This window comes from Acomys russatus, chromosome 27 (genome assembly GCF_903995435.1).
Source record: "Acomys russatus chromosome 27, mAcoRus1.1, whole genome shotgun sequence".
Taxonomy (NCBI): Eukaryota; Metazoa; Chordata; class Mammalia; order Rodentia; family Muridae; genus Acomys; species Acomys russatus.
The window spans coordinates 13,837,909-13,865,007 of NC_067163.1; the positions used below are offsets into that span (position 1 = coordinate 13,837,909).

At 43.0% G+C, this 27,099-nt stretch overlaps 1 protein-coding gene across 1 annotated transcript in view; it reads left to right on the forward strand.

The window, feature by feature from the left end:
* Positions 1-19,587: 19,587 nt before the first annotated feature.
* Positions 19,588-27,099, forward strand: part of Kat6a (lysine acetyltransferase 6A) — an 86,292-nt gene continuing 78,780 nt past the window's right edge. Inside the window, 2 exon segments of the mRNA XM_051170037.1 lie at positions 19,588-19,726; positions 22,081-22,993. Coding sequence (XP_051025994.1) covers positions 22,394-22,993 — 600 coding nt within the window. The 5' untranslated portion in view covers positions 19,588-19,726; positions 22,081-22,393.

Sequence of the window (27,099 nt, forward strand, 5' to 3'; positions counted from 1 at the left end):
CCAAGGCTGCCTGAAACCCTGTCAAAAAACAAAACAAAAAAACAAAAAACAAACAAAAAAAAAAAACCCCAAACCCAAAAAACTCAAAAACAACAAAACCAACCAACCAAATAAGAATGACAAAAGCAAAGTCAAACTTCCACTCAAGGGACACATAGCTAATGAAAGAAATCTGCATGCCCAGGTCTCTTCACAAAAACACAGTATGAAAGGCCAAGGTAGTATGGCCTTCCCCGGCAAAATCCATCTGCTCTATAGACACGGTCTACAGTGAGAATTAACTAGAGGAACCCCACGGGGTATAGAATTTTAAAAGACCATAAACTTCACCAAAGAATTCAAGCAGTTTAGAAAAAAGACACAAACAGCTCAATGGACTTAAGGAAATACATTTCGAAAACACAAACATACGGATGAACGAAACAGTGAGGACAGTGGGGACTATTTTCACCCAAATCACCACAGTGGTCGAGCCCCACATGTTGAGAACTGTTGCTCTAGGATAACACGCATGCCATGAGCACTATTCACTGATAGACTCTAAGGTGTGTCAAGAGCTGAGGCGGGTATTATAAAAGGCGACCGCACGGTATAGGGGCCTTCGGACTGGCTCGTGGGAACAAGGTGGGAAGAGTTTGGCACTTTGGATTAGAAATATCCTTGAATGCTGTGAGCAGTGTTTCCTAGGCCATTCTGGTGGGGGCTCAGAAATCAAAATTACTGAGAGAAATGAGGACCCTGGAGGTCTGGCTTGTGAGGTTTCCGACAGGCACAGACACTTTGAGCAGGAGCTGTGATGGGGGCTAGTCATCTATTCATCTCCCATCGTGGCCAGGAATTTGGCCTTATTCCGCCTGTATCTTGAGAACCTCAGTGAAGCTGAATTTAAAGATGACGGACTCATTCATTTGACAGAGGAAATTTCTAGGTAGGCTGGTATTCAGGATGGTGCTGAGGAAGTAATGGGTACATCAGGGTTGCAGAGACCCCCTGCACTGCACTGGGAGTTGGGCAAAGTATCCTGAGGACAACACCCCACTCTTCAGAGACTCCATATGGTGATGCTCCAAACTCATTTCAAGAAGGAAAACCTAAGCTGAAGGAGGCAGCTAGGAGAGTGGTTCTCCAGGGTGAGCACGCAGATGCTAAAGCAGCTCTGGCTCACCATGGGGACCAGCTGTTTTTTGTTTTTTGTTTTTACTTGGGAGCACAATTTGGAAGCTTCATTCATGTTCTGTTGGTTTTGAAGGCACGGAAAATGCAAGGTTGAGGGGTTAATGGAAATCACCTGATGCACCTGCATAGTTTATGTCAACTTGACACAGGCTAAAGTCATCTGAGAGGGGAGAACCTCCATTGAGAAAATGCTTCCATAAGCTTGAACTGGTGAAAAGCCTGTAGGACATCTTAATTAGTGATTCATGGGGAGGACCCAGCCCATTGTGGGTGGGGCCATCCCTGGGCTGGTGGTCCTGGGTGCTATAAGGAAGCAGGCTGAGCAAGCCATGAGGATCAAGTCAGTATGCAGCAACCCTCCATGGCCTCTGCAGCAGCTCCTGCCTCCATGTTCCTGCCCTGTTTGAGTTCCTGTCCTGACTTCCTTTGATGATCAACAGTGATGTGGAGGTGTAACTGAAATAAACCTTCTCCTCCCCAAGTTGCTTTGGGCATGGTGTTTTATCATAGCAATAGAAACCCTAACTGGTTATAATGAAACTACGTATCAGTGGGATAAAATCTTATCACCACTGCATTCTATTCCCATAGAAGGTGTATCTTTTCATTTTCTTTGATTATTAATTTTTTTCTTATTTTCATGTTTTGTAGTGTTCAATGAACAGATTATGAAAATATTTTGTTAAAATTTTCCCTACTTAATATATTGATGTAATTGTAAATATTAGTGTCTTATACATTTTGTGTCTCTAAATGTTGGTTCTTGGTATATAGAAATAGCCTTGATTAAAAAAAAAAAACTTATGGTGAACAAACATAAAAACCATAAGAGTTATTATCTTATCATTTTGTTACCAGCCGAGAGTCCTAACCAGGTGTTTCTAAGTCTTTGGCCTCTTACAGGGTTGTTTTTGTTTTTGTTTTGTTTTGTTTTGATTTTTTGAGACATGGTTTCTCTGTGTGTATCCTTGGCTGTCCTGGACTCACTTTGTAGACCAGGCTGGCCTTGAACTCACAGAGATCCACCTACCTCTGCCTCCCGAGTGCTAGGACTAAAGGTGTGTGCCACCACTGCCAGGCCTTTGTCCTCTTATGCAAAGGAGTGAAATAAGAGCTCATACTGATTTACAAAAACTGCAAGGTAACTTGGTTCAAAGAAAATATTTCTGATCTGTTAATCCAGATCAGAAATGCACTGTCAAGATTGACAGTGGGCCACTGAGTGAAAAACTGAAGAGCTTCAATTATTATTTAGGGGCTTTCTTCTATGGGATTCAAGAGAATAAAGAGTTTGGTTCTTAGGGGAATAGTTGGGTGGCTCTCTGTTTGGTTGACAGCCTTTGCTCACTATGAATGGCCCTTCCCATAAAGCACTTGATTTTAATCATGTGCTTAACCAATTATGCATAGGCATAAGGTGGTAAATAGGGACTGTTCCTAAAAGTTCACTTGGCAACAGAGTATTGTCTTATTGTGCATGCACCTAAAACCAGTCAGGCTGGACTGCGCCATTGTCGGTAGACTCCGAATGTACTGGCAATCTGTTTGATAGGCTCTGAGTTTGACAGTTGTCAAAGGGAGGAGAGAGGTGTGCTCGCAGCTCAATGCAGGTGGGGTCCTAGGTTGCTAACAGGTTTCTGGTTATCTTGTTTGGAGGTGTGTGTGTGTGTGTGTGTGTGTGTGTGTGTGTGTGTGTGTGTGTGTGTGTGTGTGTCTGTGTCCCCGAAGCCCATTTACTAAACTATTTTCTACCCTTGCCTGCTTCATCTTTAGGTGTACAGTTCTGTGTTTTGAAGTCCACTAATATTGCTGTATAGCCTACTCTATTGTCTTCAGAACCTTTCTATCTTGCAAAGCCAAATTTCTATACCTATTAAACAACTTCTCATTTCTTCCTCATCAACCTCTTCCCCGCCACTGCCGAGCAGCATTCTACCTTCTGTTTCTGAGCTAGACTGCACTACGTACCTCGCATAACCGAAAGGTACCTTGCATAACCGAAAGCAGGCAGCGTCTGTGTTTTGATTGTCTTATTTCACTTAACACAGTGTCCTCCAGCCTCGTCACGCTGTAACATGTGTCAACTTGTCAAATTCTTGGCCTCACTCCCTTTGGGAACACACTCTCACTATGTAGCTCAAGATGGCTTCAAACTCAAGATCCTCAACACTGAGATTATTTATGGCTGTATCCCACCACACCTGCCAACTGGCGGGGTTTTAACTATAAATTGTATTATGTTGATAGCAGAAGAATCTGGGCGTGGTGGCTGGGAGGATCACAGAATCCGCGGCCTGTCTGGATGACAGAACAAATTCAAGGCTAGCCTGAGTAGCTTAGTGAGACTGTGTTAAAACAGGGGCTGGGTTGACACACGCCTTTCGTCCCAGCACTTGGGAGGCAAAGGCAGGTAGAACTGTGAGCTCGAGGCCAGCCTGGTCTAGGACAGCCAAGGCTACACAGAGAAATCCTGTCTTGAGAAACCAAAAAACAAACAAACAAACAACAACAACAACAAACCAGAGGCTGAGGATATAGCTCAGTGGTCGAGCACTTGCCCGCCCAGTTAGCATTATACCCTGAGGTCAATTCTCATTACTGAAAAAGAAACAATGAAAACCAAACCACCTGTTCCTTATTGTGGCTACTAGTAAAGTATGTCTTTCGAGAAAGTCTCTATGTTTTAAAGTTATATATTGGTATGAAGGTATGCATTGTTTTCTTTCTTCTTCTTCTCTTTCTCCCTCATCTCCATGCCCCATTTCTCTCTTCTCCTCTTTTGTTGTCTCATGTAGCCCAAGCTTCTCTTGGACTTACTCTGCAGTCAAAGATGACATTGAACTTCCCAGATTTTCCTGCTTCCACCACAGTGCTGGAGTTGCAGGGGTGTGCCACAGCCACGGTCACAGCCATGGCCACGGCCACAGCCACAGCCAACTTATAAAGTGCCTTGTGGATGGTAGGCAAGCATTCCATCAGCTGAGCTATATCCCTGACCCTTTTTACTTACCTTGCTTTCCTTGTTGCTTGGTGATCCCCACTGTGTTGGAAAGGCTGGCCTGGAGTTTGTGGGCTCGCGTGTCTTTTCTGCCCCAGGCTCCACAGTGCCTGGGACCACATGGGCACCCCGTTGTGTTCAGCTTTACTGTTCTTCTAACATGCTTGTGGTTTAATGCTAGGTTTCCCATTCATTCTTCATATTGGTAATTATTTCTTTTATTTTTTTCCTGGTCAATCTTCTTAGAGCTGTATCAATTTTATTAAAAATTTCAATGTCCTTGGTTTCATTGAGTTTTCCCTGTTTTTCTGCTTTTCCTCTAATTGATTGGTGTTATCTATGATTTCCTCTCTTCTGCTTACCATGGAAATTATACTTCCTTTTTACAAATTTTAAAGTGACTTTTTAATTTGAGACATTTATTCTCTGCAGTAGTGGAGGATACTGGACATTCTACCAAAAAGCTACAGTACTCTGTTCTAATACAACTCTTTAATGCTCTAAATTTTCTTGTGTGCATAGATTTAGCTATATATTCCACAAACTTGTATGTTCTTTTTCATTTCCATTCAATAAATAATTTCTCTTGTAACTTTTTTGACTTGTATGTTGTTCGATTTGTAAATATTTGTTGATCATTCTAAATGATTTCTAGAAATAATATTTTGTAGGGAATATCTAATTTTAATTTGGACAATAATATTTCACATGATCTCAACCCTTTAAATTTATTGAAATATCTCATGAGATACAATATAACCCACCTTGATGATTTTTTTGTGCATTGGCAGGTAACATGGCATTTCTTTGGCTTGGGTATCATGTTCTATAACTCTGTCAGATGTTTAACAATGCTGTTCAAGTATTCTATCGCATTACTTGTACTAGGTAGCTTTTTGTCAACCTGACACAAGATAGAATTATCTGGGAAGAGGAACCTCAACTGAGAAAATGACTTCCATACCTGTAGGCAAGTCTGTTGGCGTTTCCTTTATTAATGGTTGGTGTGGGGGTGGGGCTAATCCGCTGTGCGTGGTGGCACTCTTTGGCAGGTACTCCTGGAAGCATAATAAAGAAGACAGAGCAAACCACAGGAGACAAGGCAGCAGGCAGCACTTGTCCATGTCTCTTCTTCAGTGTGTCTCCAGGCCCCTGCTTGAGCTTCTGCCCTCAGTTATGGATATGATGTGGAAATGTATATGCCAAGTGAACCCTTTCCTCCCAGGTTGGTTTTTGCCACTTAAAAAAAAAAAAATTGCAGCAATAGAAAGCACGCTGAGGTATTATTTCTTTCATTTCTACTTTTAGTCATCAGTTATTTTCATAAACATTTAGTATTATTTGATCCACTTGATGAAGTGGCCTTTTAATTATTATAAAATATCCTTTTTTATTCCTGGTACTATTTGGAATTCTTTAGTATTTATTACTTGATACTAATAGTGCCAATCCATCATTCTATTTTGTTTTCTTTTTTGAGACAGGGTTTCTCTATGTAACAGCCCTGGCTATCCTGGACTCACTTTGTAGACCAGGCTGGCCTTGAACTCACAGAGATCTGCCTGCCTCTGCCTCCCCAGTGCTGGGATTAAAGGCGTGCGCCACCGTGCCAGCTCAGTCCATCATTCTTGTAGCTGGTATTTACCTGGCATATCTTTTCACATTCATTTCATTCTGTTTGGAATGTCTTCCTTGTGGACAAGAAGTATTGGGTTCATGCTCTTACAGCTGATGCAGTAAACCCATCCTTCTAACTGCATGCTTTGATCACTTATGTTTAATATAATCATCAATATGGTTCAATTTAAATATATATCTTGCTATAATTACCCATTTTTTTCTCATGCATTGTTCTCTTTATCTCTTCCTTTGCTGCTTTGGGGATTCCATTTTATTTTCTATTGGCCCATTTCATTTCATCTCAATTTTATTATTTATATTGGTTGTTCTAGAGTTTCAAATATGTACTTTTAGCTCACTAAATATATAGTATAAAAAAACTCACGACAGCTATTCACATCCCTAGAAGAGACTCACACATTTTACCTCAATGTAAGTTTGTTTGTTTGTTTGTGTATATGCTTAGAAAATGTTTGTTTTCTCTGGTTGGGATCGCTCAGGCAGTCAAATGGTAACACCTACAGTGTGCCCCCAGATAAGACAGACACGTTGCTGACAAGAAAGGCTTACACTTTTACCCGTTAAACTCTAAGAAACAAGAACACCATGGATGCTTTGCATGTCTGAGTATTTTTTATTTTTAGAACTACCTACTCCAAGAGGTAAGTGTTCTTTTCTATGCAAAGATGGGGAAACGGAGTGTTCTGTGGTCATATAAGATGACAAAAGCACAGTCAGGCACAGTCAGCATTACAATCCAGGTCTTACTGAAAGCCAATTATTTAACTATTTAATTTTTCCCTTTCATTTTGTGTGTGTGTGTGTGTGTGTGTGTGTGTGTATTTATTTCCCCATGCATGTTTAAAAGAATGAACAAATGACATTTCAAAATGGATGTTAACAATGTCTTAAAAATTAACCCAACTGGCCGTTAGTGGAAGCGCAAGCCTTTGATCCCAGTACTCAGGAGGCAGAGGCAGGGGGATCACTGTGAATTCAAGGCCAGCTTGGTCTACAAAGTGAGTCCAGGACAGCCAGGGCTAACACAGAGAAACCCTGTCTTGAAAAACAAAACAAAACAAAATACCCAATCTGTTTTTGTTTGTTGGTTGGTTTTTGTTGTTTTGTTTTTGTTTTTGTTTTTGGAGACAGAGCTTCTCTGTGTAGCTTTGGCTGTCCTGCACTCACTTTATAGACCATGCTGGCCTTGAACTCAGAAATCTGCCTGCCTCTGCCTCCTGAGTGTTGGGATTAAAGGCATGTGCCACCACGCCCAGCTTCTGACCATCTGGATTTAAAAGTAAAAGCACATACAGTATAAAAGAATTAAAGTTATATAAATCTCATTAGTAAAATATAACTAGCTATTATTTTCACATATTCCTTAATTTTTTTTCAGTAAATTATCTTTTTAAAGATTTATTTTCATTTTATGCATATGAATGTTTTGCTGACATGATGTGGTGTCTGGAGTTCATGGAGGTCAGAAAGTACCAGATCCCTGGAATTGGAGTTACAGACAGTTGTGAACTCCTGTGTGGATACTGGGAACTGAACATAGGTCCCCTTCAAGAGCAGTGTGTGATCTTAACCACTGAGCCATGTCTCTGCCCCTCAATTCTCTTTTTCCCATCTAAGCTTATAAAATACATGGTTTTTAAGTATGGTCAACAAAAGTTTGAATGGATGACAAAAGAAGGACTTGGTGACAGACCTTAGAGAGGCAGAACGTAGTCATACTTAAGGCCATCAAAACCTGTGCTCTGGCTGGGCATGGTGGCACAGGCCTTTAATCCCAGCCCTCAGGAGGCAGAGACAGGAGAATCACTGTGAATTCAAGGCCAGCCTGGTAAACAAAGTGAGTCCAGGATAGCCAAGGCTACACAGAGAAACCCTCTCTCGAAAAACAAAACAAAACAAAACACAAAACAACAACAAAAACTTTGCTCTGTCTGGTACATAGATTCCCTGTTTGTTTGTGTTTATGCATCCCAGTGGATCTATACCACTTATGTAACAAACAAACTTCCAGCCACATTTTTCAGAGAGAGAGAAAGGATAACAGCCAAATCTGATTAAAAATTTTTGTGTATCACAATGGAAAATATCTAATACGTTTGAAACATTTTGCACACTTAAGTTTATATAAAAACAAGTTAGCAGGAAAATTTAAAAGATTATTGATAATGGCTCAAGGAAATTCCAACTGTTAAAACAGACTTGATCTTGAATTATTAAACTTCCAGGGAGTTTATTATCAAAATTTTAAACGAAGCCTTAGTTGTACATGAAGTAATAGTCATTTTAAACAGTTTCTGGGGAAGCGACGGGTTGCTGAAGGCAAAGAGCAAAAGTGAGCTGCAGTTGGAATGCCAAATGCATTCAGGCAGTGTCCTCTTAATTCAGACAGTTGCACCATCAAATGAAATCATCATGTTAGGAATGCACAGCACTTTGTTGATCAGAATTCTATGAAAGCCCTCTGTCTGTCAGAGGCCTCAGTCACTGAGCCTCACAATACAGTGTTATTAGCTCGCTTTAAAGGTATTTTATCAGCCACAGAGGAAGGTGGATCTCTGTGAGTTCAAGGTCAGCCTGGTCTACAAAGCAAGTCCAGCATAGCCAGGGCTATACAGAGAAACTCTGTCTCAAAAAAAAAAAAAAAAAAAAAAAAAAAACTGGCTGGAGAGATGGCTCAGAGGTTAAAACACTGACTGCTTTTCCAGAGGTCCTGAGTTCAATTCCCAGCAACCACATGGTGGCTCACTACCATCTATAATGTGATCTGATGCCCTCTTTTGGGCCACAGATGTACATGCAGGTAGAGTGCTATATACATAATAATAAATAAATAAAATAAAATAAAAGAATTTTAGGTTTAGTCTTAATTTCTCAACAGTCTTTATATGCTTTGCTTTTAGCTACATAGTTTCATGAGAACCCTGATTCCTATCTTTCTTCATTTGCACACATATCTTTTCCCCCTGGTCAAAGTTAGGCATTCTACTGGTTTTCAACAACTTTACTATAATGTAGTTCTTAAATTCTTTGCCAAATTCTGAGGATGTATGAGACAGAAGGCCAAGAAGCCTTGGTGTGGTTCCACATTTTCCCTCTACTTGAACTGGAGGTTGGTACTTTTTGTTAAATGTGTGTGTGTGTGGGTGTCTTTCAGTTATCAATTCTTCAGCCATCTCCCACTCCCTACACTATCAAGAGAAGTAACTGACTCATTGTTGCAAGAATGGGATCAGGCCTAAGTTACTGCAAGGTCTTTCCATCCTGCCTAGTCACGGATGGGCCCTACTTCCGCTCTCATGGATGCTCTGGGGATCGTTTTTACCTACCCCTTTCAGATAGATGGTTCCTTTCTTCGGTTAGTTTCCAATTAGCTTCTTCTCAGATGTGCAACCAGTGCTTCTCCAACAGCCAGGGAAGCCCTCCGGGTGCCCTGAGGAGTGCTGCATACGGGAAGCTTCTGCCTTTCTGCTTTGCTGCCACGGGCTACAAATCCTGATATCTGTGTCTTCACGTGAGCACCTGGAAACTAGGACAATACACTGTGTGGGGGCAACTCTATGGCTCCGTTTATTTCTTATTCTTATCTTACAAATCACTGTCCTACACTGTCTATTGTTCAATGTCTAAAAATTGTCTCATCTAGTTTGTCAGTGTTTCCATTTGTACAAGTGGAGGAGAGTCAGTCTAGTGCCTGTTACTCAATTGTGGTAATAGCAACTGTTCTTACCTGGAGAGATTTTAAAACAAAGCCGAATTCATCTCACCCTCATAAAGTCATCATTAGCAAGGTCTGGTGTGGAATTAAGTCATTGGGTGCTCGTGATGCACAGCTATTGCTGGGAGGCTATATTCAGACACTTCAGGCAGTCTTGCTCCTGTTTAAATAGAAGGCCAGATGCTTACATTAAAAAAACCTTTTCTTGTTCCAAGAATGAGGAGAATAGGCAGATATTCAGCTGAGAACAATGAGGGTGGCTTAGATAGAACATTGATCAGTACCTTTGTCTCTTGGAGAAAGTCTAGCCATAAGTCTGCCTTCTGGAGTTTGCTTCTGAGTACAGGAGAAAGCTCTAGGTTACAAAGACATCAATGAGAGTTGAAGAGATAGTGGGGCCAGATTCCCAGAGATAAAGAATGAGTGAGTTGGTCCAAGATACTGTCAGTTTTTTTTTTCTCAACCCATCTGCCACATTCTGAAGATGCACAAGAAAGTGTCTAAGAAGCCAAGTAGAAGGACTAGAGATGGCTCAGGGGTTAAGGATTCGATGTTCAGTTCATGAAGAATGGGGTTTATTTCCCAGAACCCATGTCAGGTAGCTTAAAACCACCTGTGACTGCAGCTCCAGAGGATCCAATACTCTCTTCTGACCTCTGCGATCACCCACACTTATGAATACATACAACCCAAAGAAATTGACTCCCTTTGTAGGTCAGGCTGGCCTCGAACTCAGAGATCCACCCACCTCTGCCTCCCCAAGTGCTGGGAAGCAGAATGACATTTTTTTCTTTTTCTTTCTTGTTTTGGTTTTTTGAGACAGGGTTTCTCTGTGTAGCCTTGGCTGTCCTGGATTTGCTTTGTAGACCAGGCTGGACTAAGACTCACAGCAATCTGCCTGCCACTGTCTCCTTGAGTGCTGGGATTAAAGGAGAGCACCACCATGGCCTGTCCTGAATGGCATTTTTGGCAGACCTGTGCACACAAGGAAAGAGGATTGGAGTGAAGCATCCACTAGGATGGAAGGTTCTGGAAGGAACATATCTCCCAGCCAGATCCCGGGAATGTTATGCCACAGAAGCATCAGGGAGAGATGAACTAATCCATGATAAATTGTAGCTTCAGGTTAACTCACTCTGTGACTGATAAGGAACAGCCTTCTCTTCCCTGCTTTGCAGAGGACAAGCTCAGCCTTTTCTGGATGTGTGGAAAGTTAGCCAGAGCCTCTGCACACTTACCATAGAGGTGTCTATCAAATAGGAGTAACAGTAAGAGTCAGAGCTCATGGTAGAAAAGGAAAACGACAACAAAATGGCAAAAACTACACCCACAGAAGGTCCAGCAACCACAGGAATCAATAACAGCTTTTAAAAACCAGGGACTGATGTGTTCAGGAAAATAAATGCAAAGATATGAATTGGATTTATTTTTGCAATCACCTGACAATTTGATAGCCTAAAATATGACAAAAATTAAGAACTCAGTGAATAGGTTTAACAGCTCACTAGAAAATACATATTGTCTTAGTTACTTTTCTATTGTGAGAAAACACCATGATTAAAAGCAACTTGGGGAGAAAAGAGTTTATTTTGGCTTATTATACTTTTTATTTGTTATACTTCTAGTCTGTAATAGTCTGTCATTGAGGGAAGCCAGGGCAGAACTCCAACAGGGCAGGAGCTGATACAGAGACCATGGAGGTGTCCTTCATATTGGAGTGTTTTGTCAGAGCATTACCTATCACACCTCCTGCAGATGTCATCTCCAGATTCTCTGTAGACCTTAATATGATATAACAGTTATGTATTTACCGCATTATATCATTTAGGCAGTAATGATGAGGTCTGCAGTCTGTGATGTTGACGTAGCAGCAATTTCCCCCAGTATTTTTGACCCATGTTTAGCTGAGTCTCCAGAGGCACAGTCATGGAAGCTTCAGCTTCGACAGAGATGACATGACACAGAAAATAGCCAGAAGTTAAGTGGTCTGGGCTGTTGGCTGGCAAAACCTCAGCACCCCGGAAGCTTGGTGTGCTTTTTATACAGTTTCATTGGGAAGTGGGGTTATTACATATAGATAAACAAGGCAAGGTTTATGGCTTATGGGTTTCTGTATGCTCCTGTAAGGAGCTGTCTTCAGGCTACAAACATCCAGTGGGGAGAAAGCTATGGTAGATAATTCCTGCGCACACTACCAACATCCACACCAGAGGAAGGCTTTCCCATCCTCCATCAGTCTGAGCAGGGGGGTCCTTGACACGGCCACGTCAGTGTCAACAGCATGCTCAGAAGACAGAGGGAGGAGGGCAAAGTAACAGGAAGAATGCCTGAAAAAGTCACAAGGAATCATGTTATTATCTACTTGCAATTAAATATTTTATTATATATAGTTATATATTTTATTTACATATATAGTAATTAAAAAATATATGTAATCTTAGTCAGAGCTTCTATTACTGCGACAAAACACCATGACCAAAAAGAAAGCTGGGGAGGAAGATGTTTATTTAGTTTACACTTCCAGATCCATAGTCGATCATTGAAGGAAGTCAAGACAGGAACTCAAGCAGGGCAGGAGCTGCTGCAGAGGCTGTGGAGGGGTGCTGCTTACCGGCTTGCTTCTCATGGCTGCTCAGCCTGCTTTCTTATAGAACCCAGGCCCACCAGCCCAGGGATGGCACCACCCACAATTGGCTGGGCCCTCTCCCCCTTGATCACAAAGTGCCCTTCCAGAGGACTCAGGTCCAATTCTCAGTACCCACATGGCATCTTACAACAGTCTGTGACTGTGGTGTCAGGGGACACAACATCATTTCACCTCCAAAGGTCCTGCATGTACATACTACACAGACATATGTGCAGGCATTGAGAAAATGCCTTACAGCTGGGTCTCATGGAAGCATTTTCTCAGCTGGGGCTCCTTCCTCTCTGATGACATTAACCTGTTGACACACACACACACACACTTATATAATATACACATAATAAATATAAATAGTTTTTTAAAATTCCAATCGCGGCTAACAATGCTTTGTGCCAAGAGACATAAACTATTTAATACTAGGCACAAGAAGCCTCCTTTTGAATTGTTGGTCAGGGCTGTCCAAGAGGTTCTTAAAACACACAGCCTATTGCTGTTGTCCCTGGCTGCCTCTCAAAGGTTGAAGACAAATCCCTGTTGCCACAGACACCATGCACTTTGTGTACAGGACCTGCAGGATCAGAGCAGGTTCTGACCCAAACGCCTTCTCCGTAAGTACTAGCTTTCCTGTTCCAAGGGAGGGAAGGAATCCATAGTCCTAGCAAGACCTTATGCTCATGGACGACAACAATGACCTGTATGTCACTGTATACATAAGGATGCAATAACTGGCATTTATACCTTTGTTGTAACCAATAGCTTTTTAATATCTACCCAAAATGAGGGAAACTATGCCTGGTACAGATACCTAACCAACAATCAAGGGTTAGTGAAGTCATGGATCTCAGAGTAGAACCTACAAGGGCTCATATATTTTAATGTTTGGTTCCCAGTTGCTGGAACTGTGTGGGAAGGGTTAGGAGGTGTGGACTTGTTGGAGGACATGTTGCTGGGCTTCAAGGTTTCAGAAGCAGAAGAGGTGAAAATATTTTAAGAGCTAGAAGGACAGAAGTTTGTTGTGTGATTGTGTCTCCTAGAAATATCTGAAACTCTACACCCACAAGTCTCATCAACATGCCCGCTTAAATGTGAACTGAACAAGGTTGACACCCATAGACATGCTAACATGGGAGGTAAAAATCTCATGGGGTCCTAACCCTAGACAAAAACAAACAAACAACAACAACAACAACAACAACAACAAAACCCCACCACCACCACCACCACCACCAAAACCCAAAACAAAACAAAACAAAAAACTACAGGCAACTAAAGAATGCTGAGAGTGAGAGAAATAGCTTTCCCAGGGTGAGCTCCCAAATTGGTTATCCAGTTTACTTTTTTATGTGTACGTGTTTCTGTTTGCGTGACTGTATGTCATGTGTTGTCTGACACCTTCAGGGTCCAGAAGATGATACTGCATCCCCTGGAGCTGGAGCGATAGGCAGTCATCAACCACATGACCAAACTCAAGTTGAGTCTCTGTCAGCTATGGAGAGCATGGAATGCTGCCGGTCCAAAGGCTAATTGTCCAGAGACAAAATGAACACAAGTGCTCTGAAGGAGGAACAAGTGCTCTTAACTGCTGAGCCATCCTTTTAGCTCCCATAATTGGAATATATTAATGAACTCAAAAGAAGGCAAGATAGAACAGAAGATACAAAAGGGATGAACCAGAATAAACTAAAACATTAAAGCAGTGAATATAAGTGTAAATTCCATCCATTACTATATTACATGTAAATGCACTAAAAATATTTCCAGTGAAAACAGAACACAATTAGTCTCTTTGACTTTTGAACTGACCTGGGATGAATAAAACATGGTTACCAAGAATAGAAGAAAAGCAGGGATTTCTAGAGCAAATTATTTAAGGTGTGAATAAGAACTCCTGGAGAGAAGCTGCCTCTGCAGAGGCTGATTGGCTCTTGAGAGCTGTGGTGATATGGAGAGAATGGAATGTTGCTGGTCCAAAGGCTAATTATCTTATCTTGAGCTCCATTTAGCAGGGGGACAGCCATTCCTTGCCTACAATTATCCTGTGACTAACTGATAAAAATCTTTTGAAATCTTAACAGCAGACTACTAGGATCCACCAACCCAAAAGCTAACAACAACATCAGATGGCATCTGAGGCCTATTGAAAAGCTTCTCCCCTCTTGAAACCACTTCTCTCAAGTACCCACCAATGGATTTTAAACTTGTCTTGATTTATCACTTTCTGTTTTGTAAAACTATAAAACTTCACTAAACTGTTTCCACGTTGGAATGTGGAATTTGGGGTAACCTAAATCTGTGTTCCCAGGCTGTGGTCATTCAGAACAGTGCCAGAATAAACTACCTTTTATTCCCTTTATGACTCGAGCTGTGCCGTTTTCATTGGTAATTATGGAGTCACAACCAGGGCCTCAGAGAATGATCTGGTTTTCACTGGATGAGTCACCTGAATGGAAGCCACGTATCTACATGGACCCAGAGTCCAGGCCATCTGTTATTTACTTAAGAGGGTTGTGGGTGAGTTCTTTCCTGGGCTTGGGATGGTCCATTTGTTTACTGAGAGGGTTAATTAAGGATCCTAACGTGATAACTCTCTAGCTCATGTAAGGTATCTAGTTTGTTTGCTTTGAAAGAATTTTAAGGTCTAGATATTTAGTTCAATTTTTTCTTGGTTGATTTCAGATCTCTAACAACAATTTGACTTTTGCTTTTTTGAAACTTTGAAGCCAGTGTGGTTTCTGTTTTGTTTGTCTTGGTTTCATCTTTGAAATATTTTGACTTATCATTTGGGCTTTGTTTCTTGACACTCCTCCTCAGTTACCTAGTTTTGTCTTTTCCCTGATGAAATCGCCAAACCTGAAGCTTAGGAATTTTATGAGAGCCTGATCATAAAGACAGCAAAGAGGCACTTGTTCCCCCTACCTAAAAGAGTCAGGGCAAACACCTCACAACATGCAATGGCCACAGAACCCAACAAACTCACTCCTGGGTCAGAATGAACTTTATTGGCTTTCCTGGGGAGACACATACATATAAGCGATTGACTGGCCACCCAGTGTCTTGAAAACTCTCACATTCCTGTAAATAAGCAAGATGACCCCCAGATCTAGTGGAACAAGATGGCGATTTTAGGCTCAAAGCTGAGAAAGCCAATCCCAAAAAGTAGCACACACAACCAACTCCAAACCACATGTTCCCTAACTAGCACAAACAAGCAATTTCCCAGGAACATATATAATTCTACACACACACACACACACACACACACACACACACACACACACACACACGAAACAAGATTTCTCAAAAGGAGGGATTGTTTGGAGATAAACTACCCCCAATGCAAAAGCACAGCGTCCAGCTTAAAGGGAGTAAGAGAGAGTTAAATCTGGAGCCATTCTGAGTGACTAGGGTCCAGGAACACAGATTTAGGTTACCTCAAATTTCATGTTCCAATGTGGAAGCAGTTTGGTGAAGTTTTATAGTTTTAAAGAACAAAGAAAGTCATAAATCAAGGCAAATCTAAAATACCTTGCTGGATATATCACAGAGGCAGCTACAGCAAGACGGGGAAAAGTTTCTCTCGGTCTGAGACGCTATCTGGTAACACTCTTAGCTTTTGGGATGATAAAAGCTAGTAGCCTTTTAAGTTAATAAATCACAAAAGGGTTTATCAATTATTCATAGGATATTAGTTCTGACAGAGGTAGGCAAGGAACGGCTCTTCTCGGGCAGGCAAGAAATGGCTGTCCCAGGGATTAAGCTAGCTCCAGACTGGGTAATTAGTCTCTAGACCTGTGACATTCCAATCTCTCCACTGTACTGCAGTTCTAAACAGTCAACCAGTCCCTGCAGACACAGCGTTTTTTCCAGTTCTCATTCATAATTCTCCCTGTTCGCCAAGGATCCCACGAAACCCACTCATGGGATCTGATGTAGATGAGTCTGGACAGTGTGCAGGGCAGCAGTCTGCAGAGAAAATGACTAGCTGGGAAAGCCACTACTAAAGACACTCTAGGCCAGGTCAAGACTATCAGCCATCAGGATCCAGAGAGGAATTATTTTTCTTGTACCCTCTTCTTCTGACATAATATTTACATATGACACATAACAGCACTACTAGCTCTAACGTTAAGTAATCAACAACACAGCGTGGCCTAATAGAGTGAAGGCAGCAGATGGGGACACATGTATCTGAAATAAAGATTTGTATAATTTAAAAATTAGATGGACTATTTCCCCCTTGTATTTTTACTTATTTGTCCTCACATTTAAATGCTTGGAAATGGAACCTCGGAAGGAGCCACTGCGGTATATCATTCCCCCCTTTTTAATTAATAAAACACAACTACTGCTTAGTTACTTTTGTAATCCCAGCTAATTGTTCTATAGGACATTTTAAATATAAGAAACATCAGTGCTTAAGGTATAAAGCATCAAATATGTTATTAGAGATTTATGTCTTTTGTGTAATTTGGATGAAAAAGCCAGGGGAGGTGGCACATGTCTGTGATCCCAGCACTCTGGGAGACAGAGGCAGGCAGAGCTCTGTGAGTTCCACGATGGCCAAAGCTACATGGAGAAACTCTGCCTCAAAAAACAAACAAAAATAATGAATAAATAAATACAGTCTTTGGGTATCTCTAGCTAGAGTGAGTGAAGTTAAAGTTTAATTGAAAAATCTGCAGTTTAAAAAAATCCAAATGTATATAGATAATATAGACATACACACACAAACACATACAATATAGAAATGTTAAATAGCACAATTTAAGATCTAATCACAATTCTGTTTGGGGAATTATACCTATTTAGAATATTCCTACTAAAATAAATGGTGGTTGGGAAGCTTGCTTTAATGGACAAGTATTTAAATCTGTTTATACAATTTGGTCAAGTTGATAAACCATTAACATGTATCTTGTAAAGGACTTTTAACTATGATAATTAAATGAAAATCCCAGCGTTTTCATCTAAGGATAAAGAAAACTGAAGGGCAGAGCCATGACACCAAGGGGCCCGGTGTGATGAAACGTTCAGGGCTGTACCCAGCACTTCTGACCACGTCCTAGGACAGGGAGCTCAACCACCTGAGAGCGTGCTCATGTGCTTTTTGGAAATGCTGATACTCGCCTTCAGCTGAGTACCCCGAGGGACTGAGCATCTCTCTCAGTTTTTGTTTCTTAAATACTTCTGTAGTTAGATATTAAAAAATCGTCTACAATATTTGATATTCCACCTCGTGAATTTCTAAGTGATAAAATAATACTGTTGGTTTTAATGAAGGTACAAATGGAGCAATTATGTCCCGGTCGTAGTTACTCAGAATGGACACAGAAAAAACTCTTTGTCCCTTTCAGATGAGGGCGGTGGTTTTTTGGTTGACAGAGGAAATAACTTTTAACTGTCTGAATTGTCTCAAAAGATCAACAAAAATCTCCAACAAACCTAAGAGTTTTGCTAAAATAAACCCTGCTCTTTTAAAGGACTGCAGTTGTCTTTTCATTAGTAAAAACAGATTTCTCTTTGCTGCAAAACTTGCAAAGAGCTCTGAGCATGCCATTTAGTAATTAAAAAAAAAAAAACAAAAAAAACCAACCCAAAACAAAACAAACAAAAAAACCAAACCAAAACAACAACAACAACAACAACAACAACAAACCCTGTGCACGCAGGCCTGTCCACTTTTGGAGGCCAGAGGATGATACTAGGTGTCTTGCTCTGTCAGCCTCCACCATAGTCCCTCGAGACGGTGCCCACTGAATCTTGATCTTGGTGATACTCCGGTCTCCAAATTTCTCTTCTAATAGCTGTGTAATGTAATCTGGGGTTTGGAAGTAAGTAAGGGTGATTCAATAATCACAACTTCTTGTTATCAACGCCAGTGTTAGTATAGGGCACTGCAGGCCAGGCCCTTCATGGGAGTTTTCCAGGCTAGTCCTAATATGGAATGGCTTTACCAGTCTATGGTGCATAATAGTCTGGCCGAGATTTAGGGTGGAGGACTATACTGATCTGGAAGCAGAGAATGAGGTTTTGAGACAGGACATGAGGTGAGGTGTAAACTCGTCTCTCAGCAGCTTACAAAGGCTTATTCATTACAAGCGCTGTTTTGAGCCTAGACATCATGTTGGTTAGACTCTGGAGATGTCAAACAGCACTGTGGAAGAACATTTATCTGGGAATCCGTTAAAAGTATTAGGACTACGTCTTAAGCGTAAAACGAATAAAGCAAATAGCACCACAGAAGTTCAGAAAAGAAAGTAAATATCAAAGTTAGGGCAGCGACTAGCAGGTGGCTTTCGGGGGGGGGGGCAAAGCTGTGCTAAACTGAGGTCTTGGGGGAGTAGTCTAGGAAAAAGACACAAAACAGGTACATCTCAAACCATTGAGCATTTAACATGTCTTTCCAGTGAAAGTGTGTGTATGTATGTGTTTCAATTTCTCAAGTTTCTAGAAGATCAAAAGACAAGACAAAGGAACAGGTAGCCAGCAGAGGACAGACTTGGCCACACCAAGTGTCTCTTTGCAGTTCAGCCATCAGTCTGGACTGGAAGGGATGGGAGACCCAGGTTCCACAAGCAAGTGTGTGTCATAATAGCTACGTGACCTTGTCCAAGTCCTAGAAACCGAGCTCGGTGGGTGATGTTTCTTATAAACGTGTTTCCAAGCTCTGGCAACTTTCGGGCAGGGGGGGGGACAGGGAGTGTGCTTGGGTGGGCATCCTGCTGGCCGACAGGGTGTCCAACTCGGTGCCGCTCTCCCATCTCTGGCCAGACTCTATTATTTGAAATCACGGGGTGGAGCGGTTTGAGTGCAGAGTGAGCAGAAAGGCGAAGGCAAAAGAAGGAACTTGCCACCCGCGTCTCCCCACCCAGCCTCGGGGGCTCCCGGAGCCACCGTGGAGGCCCCACGCCCGGGGGAGCCGTACCACGGAGGCAGACACAGGTGCGAGCCCGGGCGAAAACATGCGACTGGGGATGGGAACGGACGCCGCGCGCGGGCTGCCCCGAGCTGAGTAGCTCCGGGTTTCGGCGTCGCGCCGAAGCCGCCCCACCCAAGCGCCTGCCCCAAGTTTCCCGGGCTATGTAATCCGGCTGCACCTTCCGCTTCGGGCCTCGCCATCCGCCAGACCTCAGCGCGTGAGAAAAGGAGGAGGTACGCCCCCAGCTGTTGGCCTCCAGCCCGGCCAACTCCCGCTTCCACCCTGGCTTCGGCCTTTTGTACCCGCCCCACGTGACCCGCCCAGCGACTCCTCCGCCCCCCGTCGCCCCGCCCTCCCGCCCTTCCCGGCGACGAGCCTGCTCTTCCAGCTACCGGCTGCCCTCCTCCCGCGCCCCTCCGCTCCTCCCCTCCCTCCCTCCCGCGCAGGCTGTTCCCGCTCCCTCCCCGGGCAGCCGTTCCCTCGCGACGCTCCCCTCCCCCCGCGGCTGTTCCGCCGCCTGGCCTCCCCTCCCCCCAGTCGGAGCTCACTGTCTCCAAGATGGCGGCCGTGTCAGTTTGGGGCATCTCCGCGGTCCGGCCCGGGCCCCCGGGATCCCGGCTGTCTTCCCCCCAGGTAAGTAGCCGAGGGGCCGCCCCCGGTCGCTCCCGGCTGCCGAGCCGGAGGCCAAGCCGCCCCGGAGTCGGCTTCGGCGCCTCGCGGGGTCGGCGGGCTGCTGCAGGCCCCGCCGCGGCCTGCGCCGCCTCCCGCTGCTCTGCGCCAGGCCTCGGGCTGGGCGCCGCGGCCGCCCCCTCGCGTCCGACTCCGCGGCCCAGCCGGCCCGCGCCGCCCTCCCGGCCCGCGCCCGCGGCCCCGCCGCCCTCGCTCCTCCGGCGGCCCACTCCCGGAGTCGGTGCTCACGGGCGGCGAGCAGCCAGGCCGCGGAGCCTGGGGCTGCTGTGCGGGCTCGCCCGCTCTCCCTCGGGGGCGCGCCCGCCGTCCGTCCGCCCGCCGCTCCCGGCGCCGGGCGCGCACTCCGGGCTGTGCCGAGTGCGCGGAGACCCGAGCGGGGCTGAGCGGTGCGGGGTGACAGCCTGGTGGGTGCCGTGGTTGTGGGTGCAGGCAGCACGTGTGGTGTTGTGTCTGTCGGACTGTCAGCCCTGGGCCGGGACGGCTGGCGGCTGGCTTTGCCTGTCAAGAGCTCTGCGACTTTGGGCCGGACCTGCCCGACCTGTCAGGCTCCGTCACTGCCCGAGTCCCCCACACTGCTCTTCTTAGCCGACCGCTTGGAGCTAAGAGCTCGCAGGAGCTGGGGATAGAGCTTGGTGCTCTTAACTCCACGTGATTTCATTGTTAACTTACTCTTCGGGCTGTATTTCCATAGAATGGGACCGGCGGAGCAGTCCGTTGGCAAAACTGCGAGGCTCTGCCGCTTCAAGTTTTTAAAGTTCCTGGGGCTTTTAAATCGAGGGCGCGAAGACGTGTGTTGGGATGGGAGGACGCGGGAAAGACCGGTTGGTCTGTCTTTCTAGCTGCTAGTGTACTTTCTGAGAGTTGGGGTTCAGATCCTAAAAGCGTTAGTTTCTGCAGACCTGGAGATGGGGGAAACTTCCGGCCGGAAAGACAATGAGTGACTGTCATTCATTCTTTCACCTGAACGCTCGACCACATAGGCTGTTCCCAGCTTCTTAGGTCTTAGTTCTCGTTATTTTAAAGTTTATGTCTGTGTCTGTGTCTCTATATCAAAATATAAACTTGAGTAATACATCTGATATTTGTCCTCTTAAGGCTTTCACCAAAATTAAGACCTCCCCCCACTCCCCCAGGAGCTTCTTTTAGTTAGATAATTTTGCCCCAGGTGCTAATGTCTTGTTGCACCCTTTGCTTTCTTGTCAGAGTTATAGTACTGTTTCTTCCCCAACCTGTATCAAATTTTCCTTTTGCTCTTAACGTAGCTATTAAGAATACTTGCTGGAGGACATGTCCCTCTTTTTTTCTGGTTGTGCTTATATTTCTCATGTTCTTCAGAACAAGAGAAGTTCAAAGTTAAACTTAGTTTTGAAGGGAAAAGCTTAAAATTCATTATTTTAGTGCTTAAAAAATGTGTATCTGACAGCTTCTTGACCCAGAAAAGTAGTGTATGTTTTTCTTTTATTGAGTAATGCTCACTGCGAGGTAGCTATCTCAGAGTCACTTTTTAAAAATTAGATCCTCTTCTATAAATACACATAAGCAATACTTGTCTACTATAGTGTACATTTCAAATGTAGTGTGTGCATTTGATTCAAATGATTCTAGGCCTTTCTTATTTCTAATTTAGCAGGACGTTGCTTATAAGTACTTTGACAGTCATTTCCCTCAGTATATGGGTATTAGTGAAAGTTTGAATGAAATTGGATTACTTTAAAATTCTTTAAGCACTTTCAAACTAAGCTATTTTCATTGCTTTTGTTTGCATTAATGCCTTTATTGTGACATGTGGAACATGTTTATTTCCTTTAGTGTATGAACTAGTCAAATTGTTCTCAGTGGTTTTCTGCATACCTTATTGATTGTTTTTTTTCCCCACTGGAATTTTGAAAGATGATTCATTCTTGCTTTCATTGCAGGAGTCTTTCTACTAATCCAGATACTTATTGAAGTACTGAATAGTTTCTTGGGGGAAATGTGGAGGAAGAGTTGAATCCATAGACTGGTGAGCACAGATTGCGGAGAAGAAAATAGCACTTCTCTGCTTAGTTACAGCTTAAGGTCATTCATAGACCATCTCATTTTATTTCCCCATTTTACCTTAACTACTCATCTTTTTTCTTCTGGTTTTGTTCCAGTGGTTTCCAGTGATTGTTTTGGAATATTGATAGTACTGTATTTAACTCTTAGGAGTGCTTGGTAAATACGTTGCTTTAAGAAAGACTAGAGTGTTTCACCTGATAACTTATTTATAGAGTGGCTCTTGATAGAAAAATGACATTATTTTAATTGCTTTTCAGGCTTAAGATACTCATTTTCTGCTTGAAGCCGGGAATCAGATGTGTGGAGTACAGGAGCGTATGTGGAATAGAGACCGATGTGTGGTGCTATTGGGAAGCTCCGAGATAGTTCAAAGAACCAGTGCTTCTGATTTCTAAAGGGAAAGTAGGTTGTAATTCTATTTTGTGAACAGAGGGAAGATTCAGGCCAGAAATCTTGTATGCTATGGTTAACTGGTTCCCATCCTCCGAGAATCTTGTTTTCCATGGTGTAAGACTTACTCAGCATCAGGATAAGGGATAACGACTCTATGGATATACAGAATCCTTCACCATGGTAAAACTCGCTAACCCGCTGTACACGGAGTGGATTTTGGAGGCCATCAAAAAAGTCAAGAAGCAGAAACAGCGACCTTCAGAGGAAAGAATATGCAACGCAGTGTCTTCATCCCATGGCTTGGATCGTAAAACTGTTCTAGAGCAGTTGGAGTTGAGTGTTAAAGATGGGACAATTTTAAAAGTCTCAAACAAAGGTCTCAATTCCTATAAAGATCCTGATAATCCTGGGCGAATAGCACTCCCTAAACCTCGAAACCATGGAAAATTGGATAATAAGCAAAGTGTGGATTGGAATAAATTACTCAAACGGGCATTTGAGGGTTTGGCAGAGTCTAGTGGCTCAACTTTGAAAAGTATTGAACGCTTTTTGAAAAGCCAGAAGGATGTGTCTGCTGCCTATGGAGGCAATGCTGCCTCTGGGTTCCATCAGCAGCTACGATTGGCAATCAAGCGTGCCGTAGGCCATGGCAGACTTCTTAAAGATGGACCTCTCTACCGGCTCAACACTAAGACATCCAATGCTGAAGGGAAAGAGGGTTGTGAGTCGCTTTCTTGTTTACCTCCTGTATCACTGCTTCCACATGAGAAAGATAAGGTAAGAAACTTGCATCAGTGCTCAAAGGGCAGAGAGAAAGGATTCACACTCACATTTCTGAGACAGTACATAGAAGTTGAAGACTTGGGGGGCTTTCCTGCGTCTAGCTGTGAAAACATAAATGATGTTAATTGTTTTTAGTGTTTAAAATCTTGGAAGTCGTAAGATTCAGAGTATAGAATGTTGACTTAAGTACAGGAACATATTTAGCTTAGCATCAAAACTTTTGATTGACAGTTCTTTTTAAAAATATTTTTAAAATATGTTTTATTAATTTATTCATATTACATCTCAATTGTTATCCCATCCCTTGTATCCTCCCATTCCTCCCTCCCTCCCATTTCCCCCTTACTCCCCTCCCCTATGACTGTGACTGAGGGGGACCTCCTCCCCCTGTGTATGCTCATAGGGTATCAGTACCTTACTGTTGCAACTTGAGGAACTTAGAAATGCTGGGGACTTGACTTTGAAAGAAGTCAGTCACTCACTCAAATAATTTTTTTTACTTTTTCTCCCATTTTGTTTCAGGCTGTCATTAGACAGGAATGAAATAGGTTCTGTGACCCACAGTAGGAACTAGCAAGTCAGTCATTCTTATTTCTGTGTTTCGTGCAGCTTTCTGTCATCTGTTATATTTTGATTTATTTGGTTGGTTTGTTTTTATTTTTGTTTTTGAGAGAGAGGGAAGGGTCTTGGTATAAAAATACAGACTGGTCTTAATCCTTATTATCATCTTGCCTCTGCCTCCCAAGAAGTGCTGGAATTATAGGTGTGTGCCAGCACACCCACTGTGGTTCTGTATATGATGAAATCCTGAATGTTCTTATTTGTGGCAGCTGTAGTTATGTGGAACAGAAATACAGTATCCTGTATTATAAAAAGTTGTGGAGCATTAGGTACATAGAGACATGTACCTTACTCTGCTGTCACTGTTGCTTTATGAAATTGAAAGGATATTATAACAGTAAATTTTGGCCCTTAAGTGGACTATTTGGGGACAGGGCGAGTTGTGTGTGTGTGACTATTCTTTTACATTGATAGGAGTGTCTTATATAGGCGTGAGGAACTCTGAACTGTTATTTGGAGAATGAGCTGTTAACCTCGTTGTGCACCTTAGTGTGTATATCATGGAAGCTACTTCTGGGCAAAAATGTTTGCTGTTTGTTTAATATTTGAAATTGTGCTATAAGTACAGCATTTCCCCCTTCCCTTTACTTCCCTCAAACTCCCCCATATGTCTCTCCCCAATTTCCTTCAAATGCATTGCTTCTTATCTCACTAGTTGTTATTGCATGCATGCATATATACATACATATGTGTTTCTAACCTGTTCAGTCACTATTACTTGTGTATGTGTTCTCAGGGCTGATCGTTTGGCACTGGACAACCAGTTGGTGTGTTCTTCCCTGGGGAAGGCTACCTTTCCTCAGTTTTGTGTAGGCTTGAGGTCTTGTGGGCTTTTTTTCTTTCTACTTTGGCCTGTTCGTTGATGTTATCCTTGTTCATTTTTGTAGACGTAGTCACGGACTAGAGTCTACTGCTCTGCATTTTGATGGGCTGTGGTTTTCTGTAGTGGTCTCTGGTTGTTACAAAGAGAAGTTTCCTTGATGAGGGGTAAAGACTACACTTAACCTATGGTGTAAGGACAAAGCTAATAGATTGTTGCCAGGGATTTAGTAAATCAGTGGTGACAGTTCTACACTAGCCATGACTGCACTTGCACGCAGCAGCTAGATTCCAGTACCAGGCATGGTTTAGGCCTCTTGTTTGAGCAGGTGTTAAGTCCAATTAAGAGCTGTTAACCATCAAGCTTTGTGTGCCCATGTTGCACGCTGAAGGTTGTCGTGCAGTGTTGGTTCTTGATGTGGCTCATAGGCATCGTAGGTGGGAGACTGTTAGTCGCTCCCTCCTTTGGAAGCTGACATGGTACCTTGTGATACATAGTCCTCAGGAGGGGCATTCAGGTCAGTTCCAGCTCAGGATCCTTTGGGTCCTTTGTCTGAAGTACATGGTGTCTTCAGCAACGGGGACCTACCTTTTACCTCTGGGAGGCAACCAGGGCAGCATCAATGGACTATATATTTTGGGAGTCTCTTGGATAGCCCTGAGCAACAACTCAAAAGAGGGCTTCTCATGTCTAGTATTGGGTTTTATTAGATGGTCTTTGGCTGTTAGTGCGGCACCATCAGTCTAGATGAGAAAATTTCATTAAAAATGTATATTTATACACAGAATATATGTATTACAGGGTTTTCTTTTGTTTCATTTTGTTTTTTGGTTTGTGTGTGTGTAAATAGTTAATAGTATGATTCTTTGTGGCCCTTACAGACATCCTTACTGTTATTTACCCACCTTTCCCCTCCTATATGCATCACCTTCCTACCTCATCCCTGAAGAGCATATTTCCTTTCTCATTTCCCTTTCAGATCACTGTACACTGCTATTCCTACCCTCTTCTGCATTGACCTCCTCCCTCCATGAGGAGCCCCCTATATTCTACTTTCACTTGTGTGTGTCTCACCTTCTAGAGTTAGAATAATAGAGGGTTGTGGGTTGCATGTAGCGGGTGCTGAGAGCTGAACTTGGGTCCTGTGGAAGAACAACAAGAGCTCTTAATAGCTGAGCTGTCTCTCCATCCTTCACGGTAGTTACCAGCAGCTCATTAAACTACACATTTTTGTTTAAATAACAATTAGAAAGTGAAAGTATTTTTCCTTTGTTTTCTTGTGGGTGTGGGAGGTGAGGGGTAGGGAGATGCGGCTTGCCTTTCTAGATAGCCCAGATTGGGTTTAGCCTTGTAGAAGCCTTCCTGTTTCATCTGTCGGTACTGGAATTAGAGGAGTGTACTACCATGCGTGGCACTGGTATATTTCATTGGTGAAATTTTTTTTTTATAATTAAAAAAATTATAATCACTCCGATTTCCCTCTTCACTTTCCTCCTTCAAAACCCCTCCCATGCACCTCCCTTAGACTCTCAAATTTTTGGCCTCTTTTTCTTTAGTTGTTGTTACATATAGTTAGTTATGTACACATATGTATAAATTTATATATATTTCTAAATATGTGAATACAGCCTTCTCAGTCTGTCTCATGTCACTGTGTGCATATGAACTCAGGCTTCGTATTAAAGAACCTGTTAGGAGGACTCTTCCCTGTGGGAGACCATTTCTCCCTCTCTAGTAGTCTTCAGTTGCATGCAGTTCTTTGTTGTGGTTGAGGCCCCTCAAGCTTATCCCTTCTATATTAGTATGCCCATTGGTATTTTGGTAGTTCAGGTCGTGTTTAGGCAGCCATGATGAGACTTCATGAGTGTAGCCTCTGACATTTCTAGGAGACACAGCCTCAAAATAAACTTCTTGTTCCCTTGGTTCTTAAAATCTTCCTTCCTGCTCTTTTGCAATGATCCCTGAGTCTTAGGTGCAAGGTTTGTGTTGTAGATTTATTAGTTGGGGCTGGCCTTTACAACTCTGCATTTTAATCAGTTGTAGTTTTCGGTAATGGTCCCTGTTGCAAGACGTTTCTTTGATGAGGTGTGAGAACTGTACTCACTATGGGTAGGAGGATGAGTATTTAAACTATAGTTAGGGACCATGTTGCTTTACTAAGGTGGTTATGTGTTTCTCCTCCACGGTCTTCACTAGCCCTAGGTGTTGGCCAGAACTAATACCAGAATTATTTCTCTCTTGTTGTGCAGGTCTTAAGTCTAACTAGAGAGCTGTTGGTTACTTCCAAGGTGTGCATGCCACTACTGTGCCCTGAGGGTTATTATGCCCTGCTGACTGTTGCAGCTGGGTAGGACTGTTAATTGCTTCCCTTCCTTAGAAGCTTGCATGGTGTCTCCTGATAAGATGAATGTTCTTCAGCAATAGGACATACCTTCCACCTCTGGGAGGTAAGAAAGGACAACAGAAAAGGGCTATCCGTTTTGGGAGTCTCTTGGACAGCCCTGACCAGCAACTCAAATGAGGGCTTTTCATGTCTGATGTTAGAATTTTTGTCTATAGCTTGTGGGAGTATTGTCAGCCCACATGGGATGACTTCATTTAAACTATATATACACATGCTTAGATGTTATTATATGTAATTTTAGCTAGATCATAAATA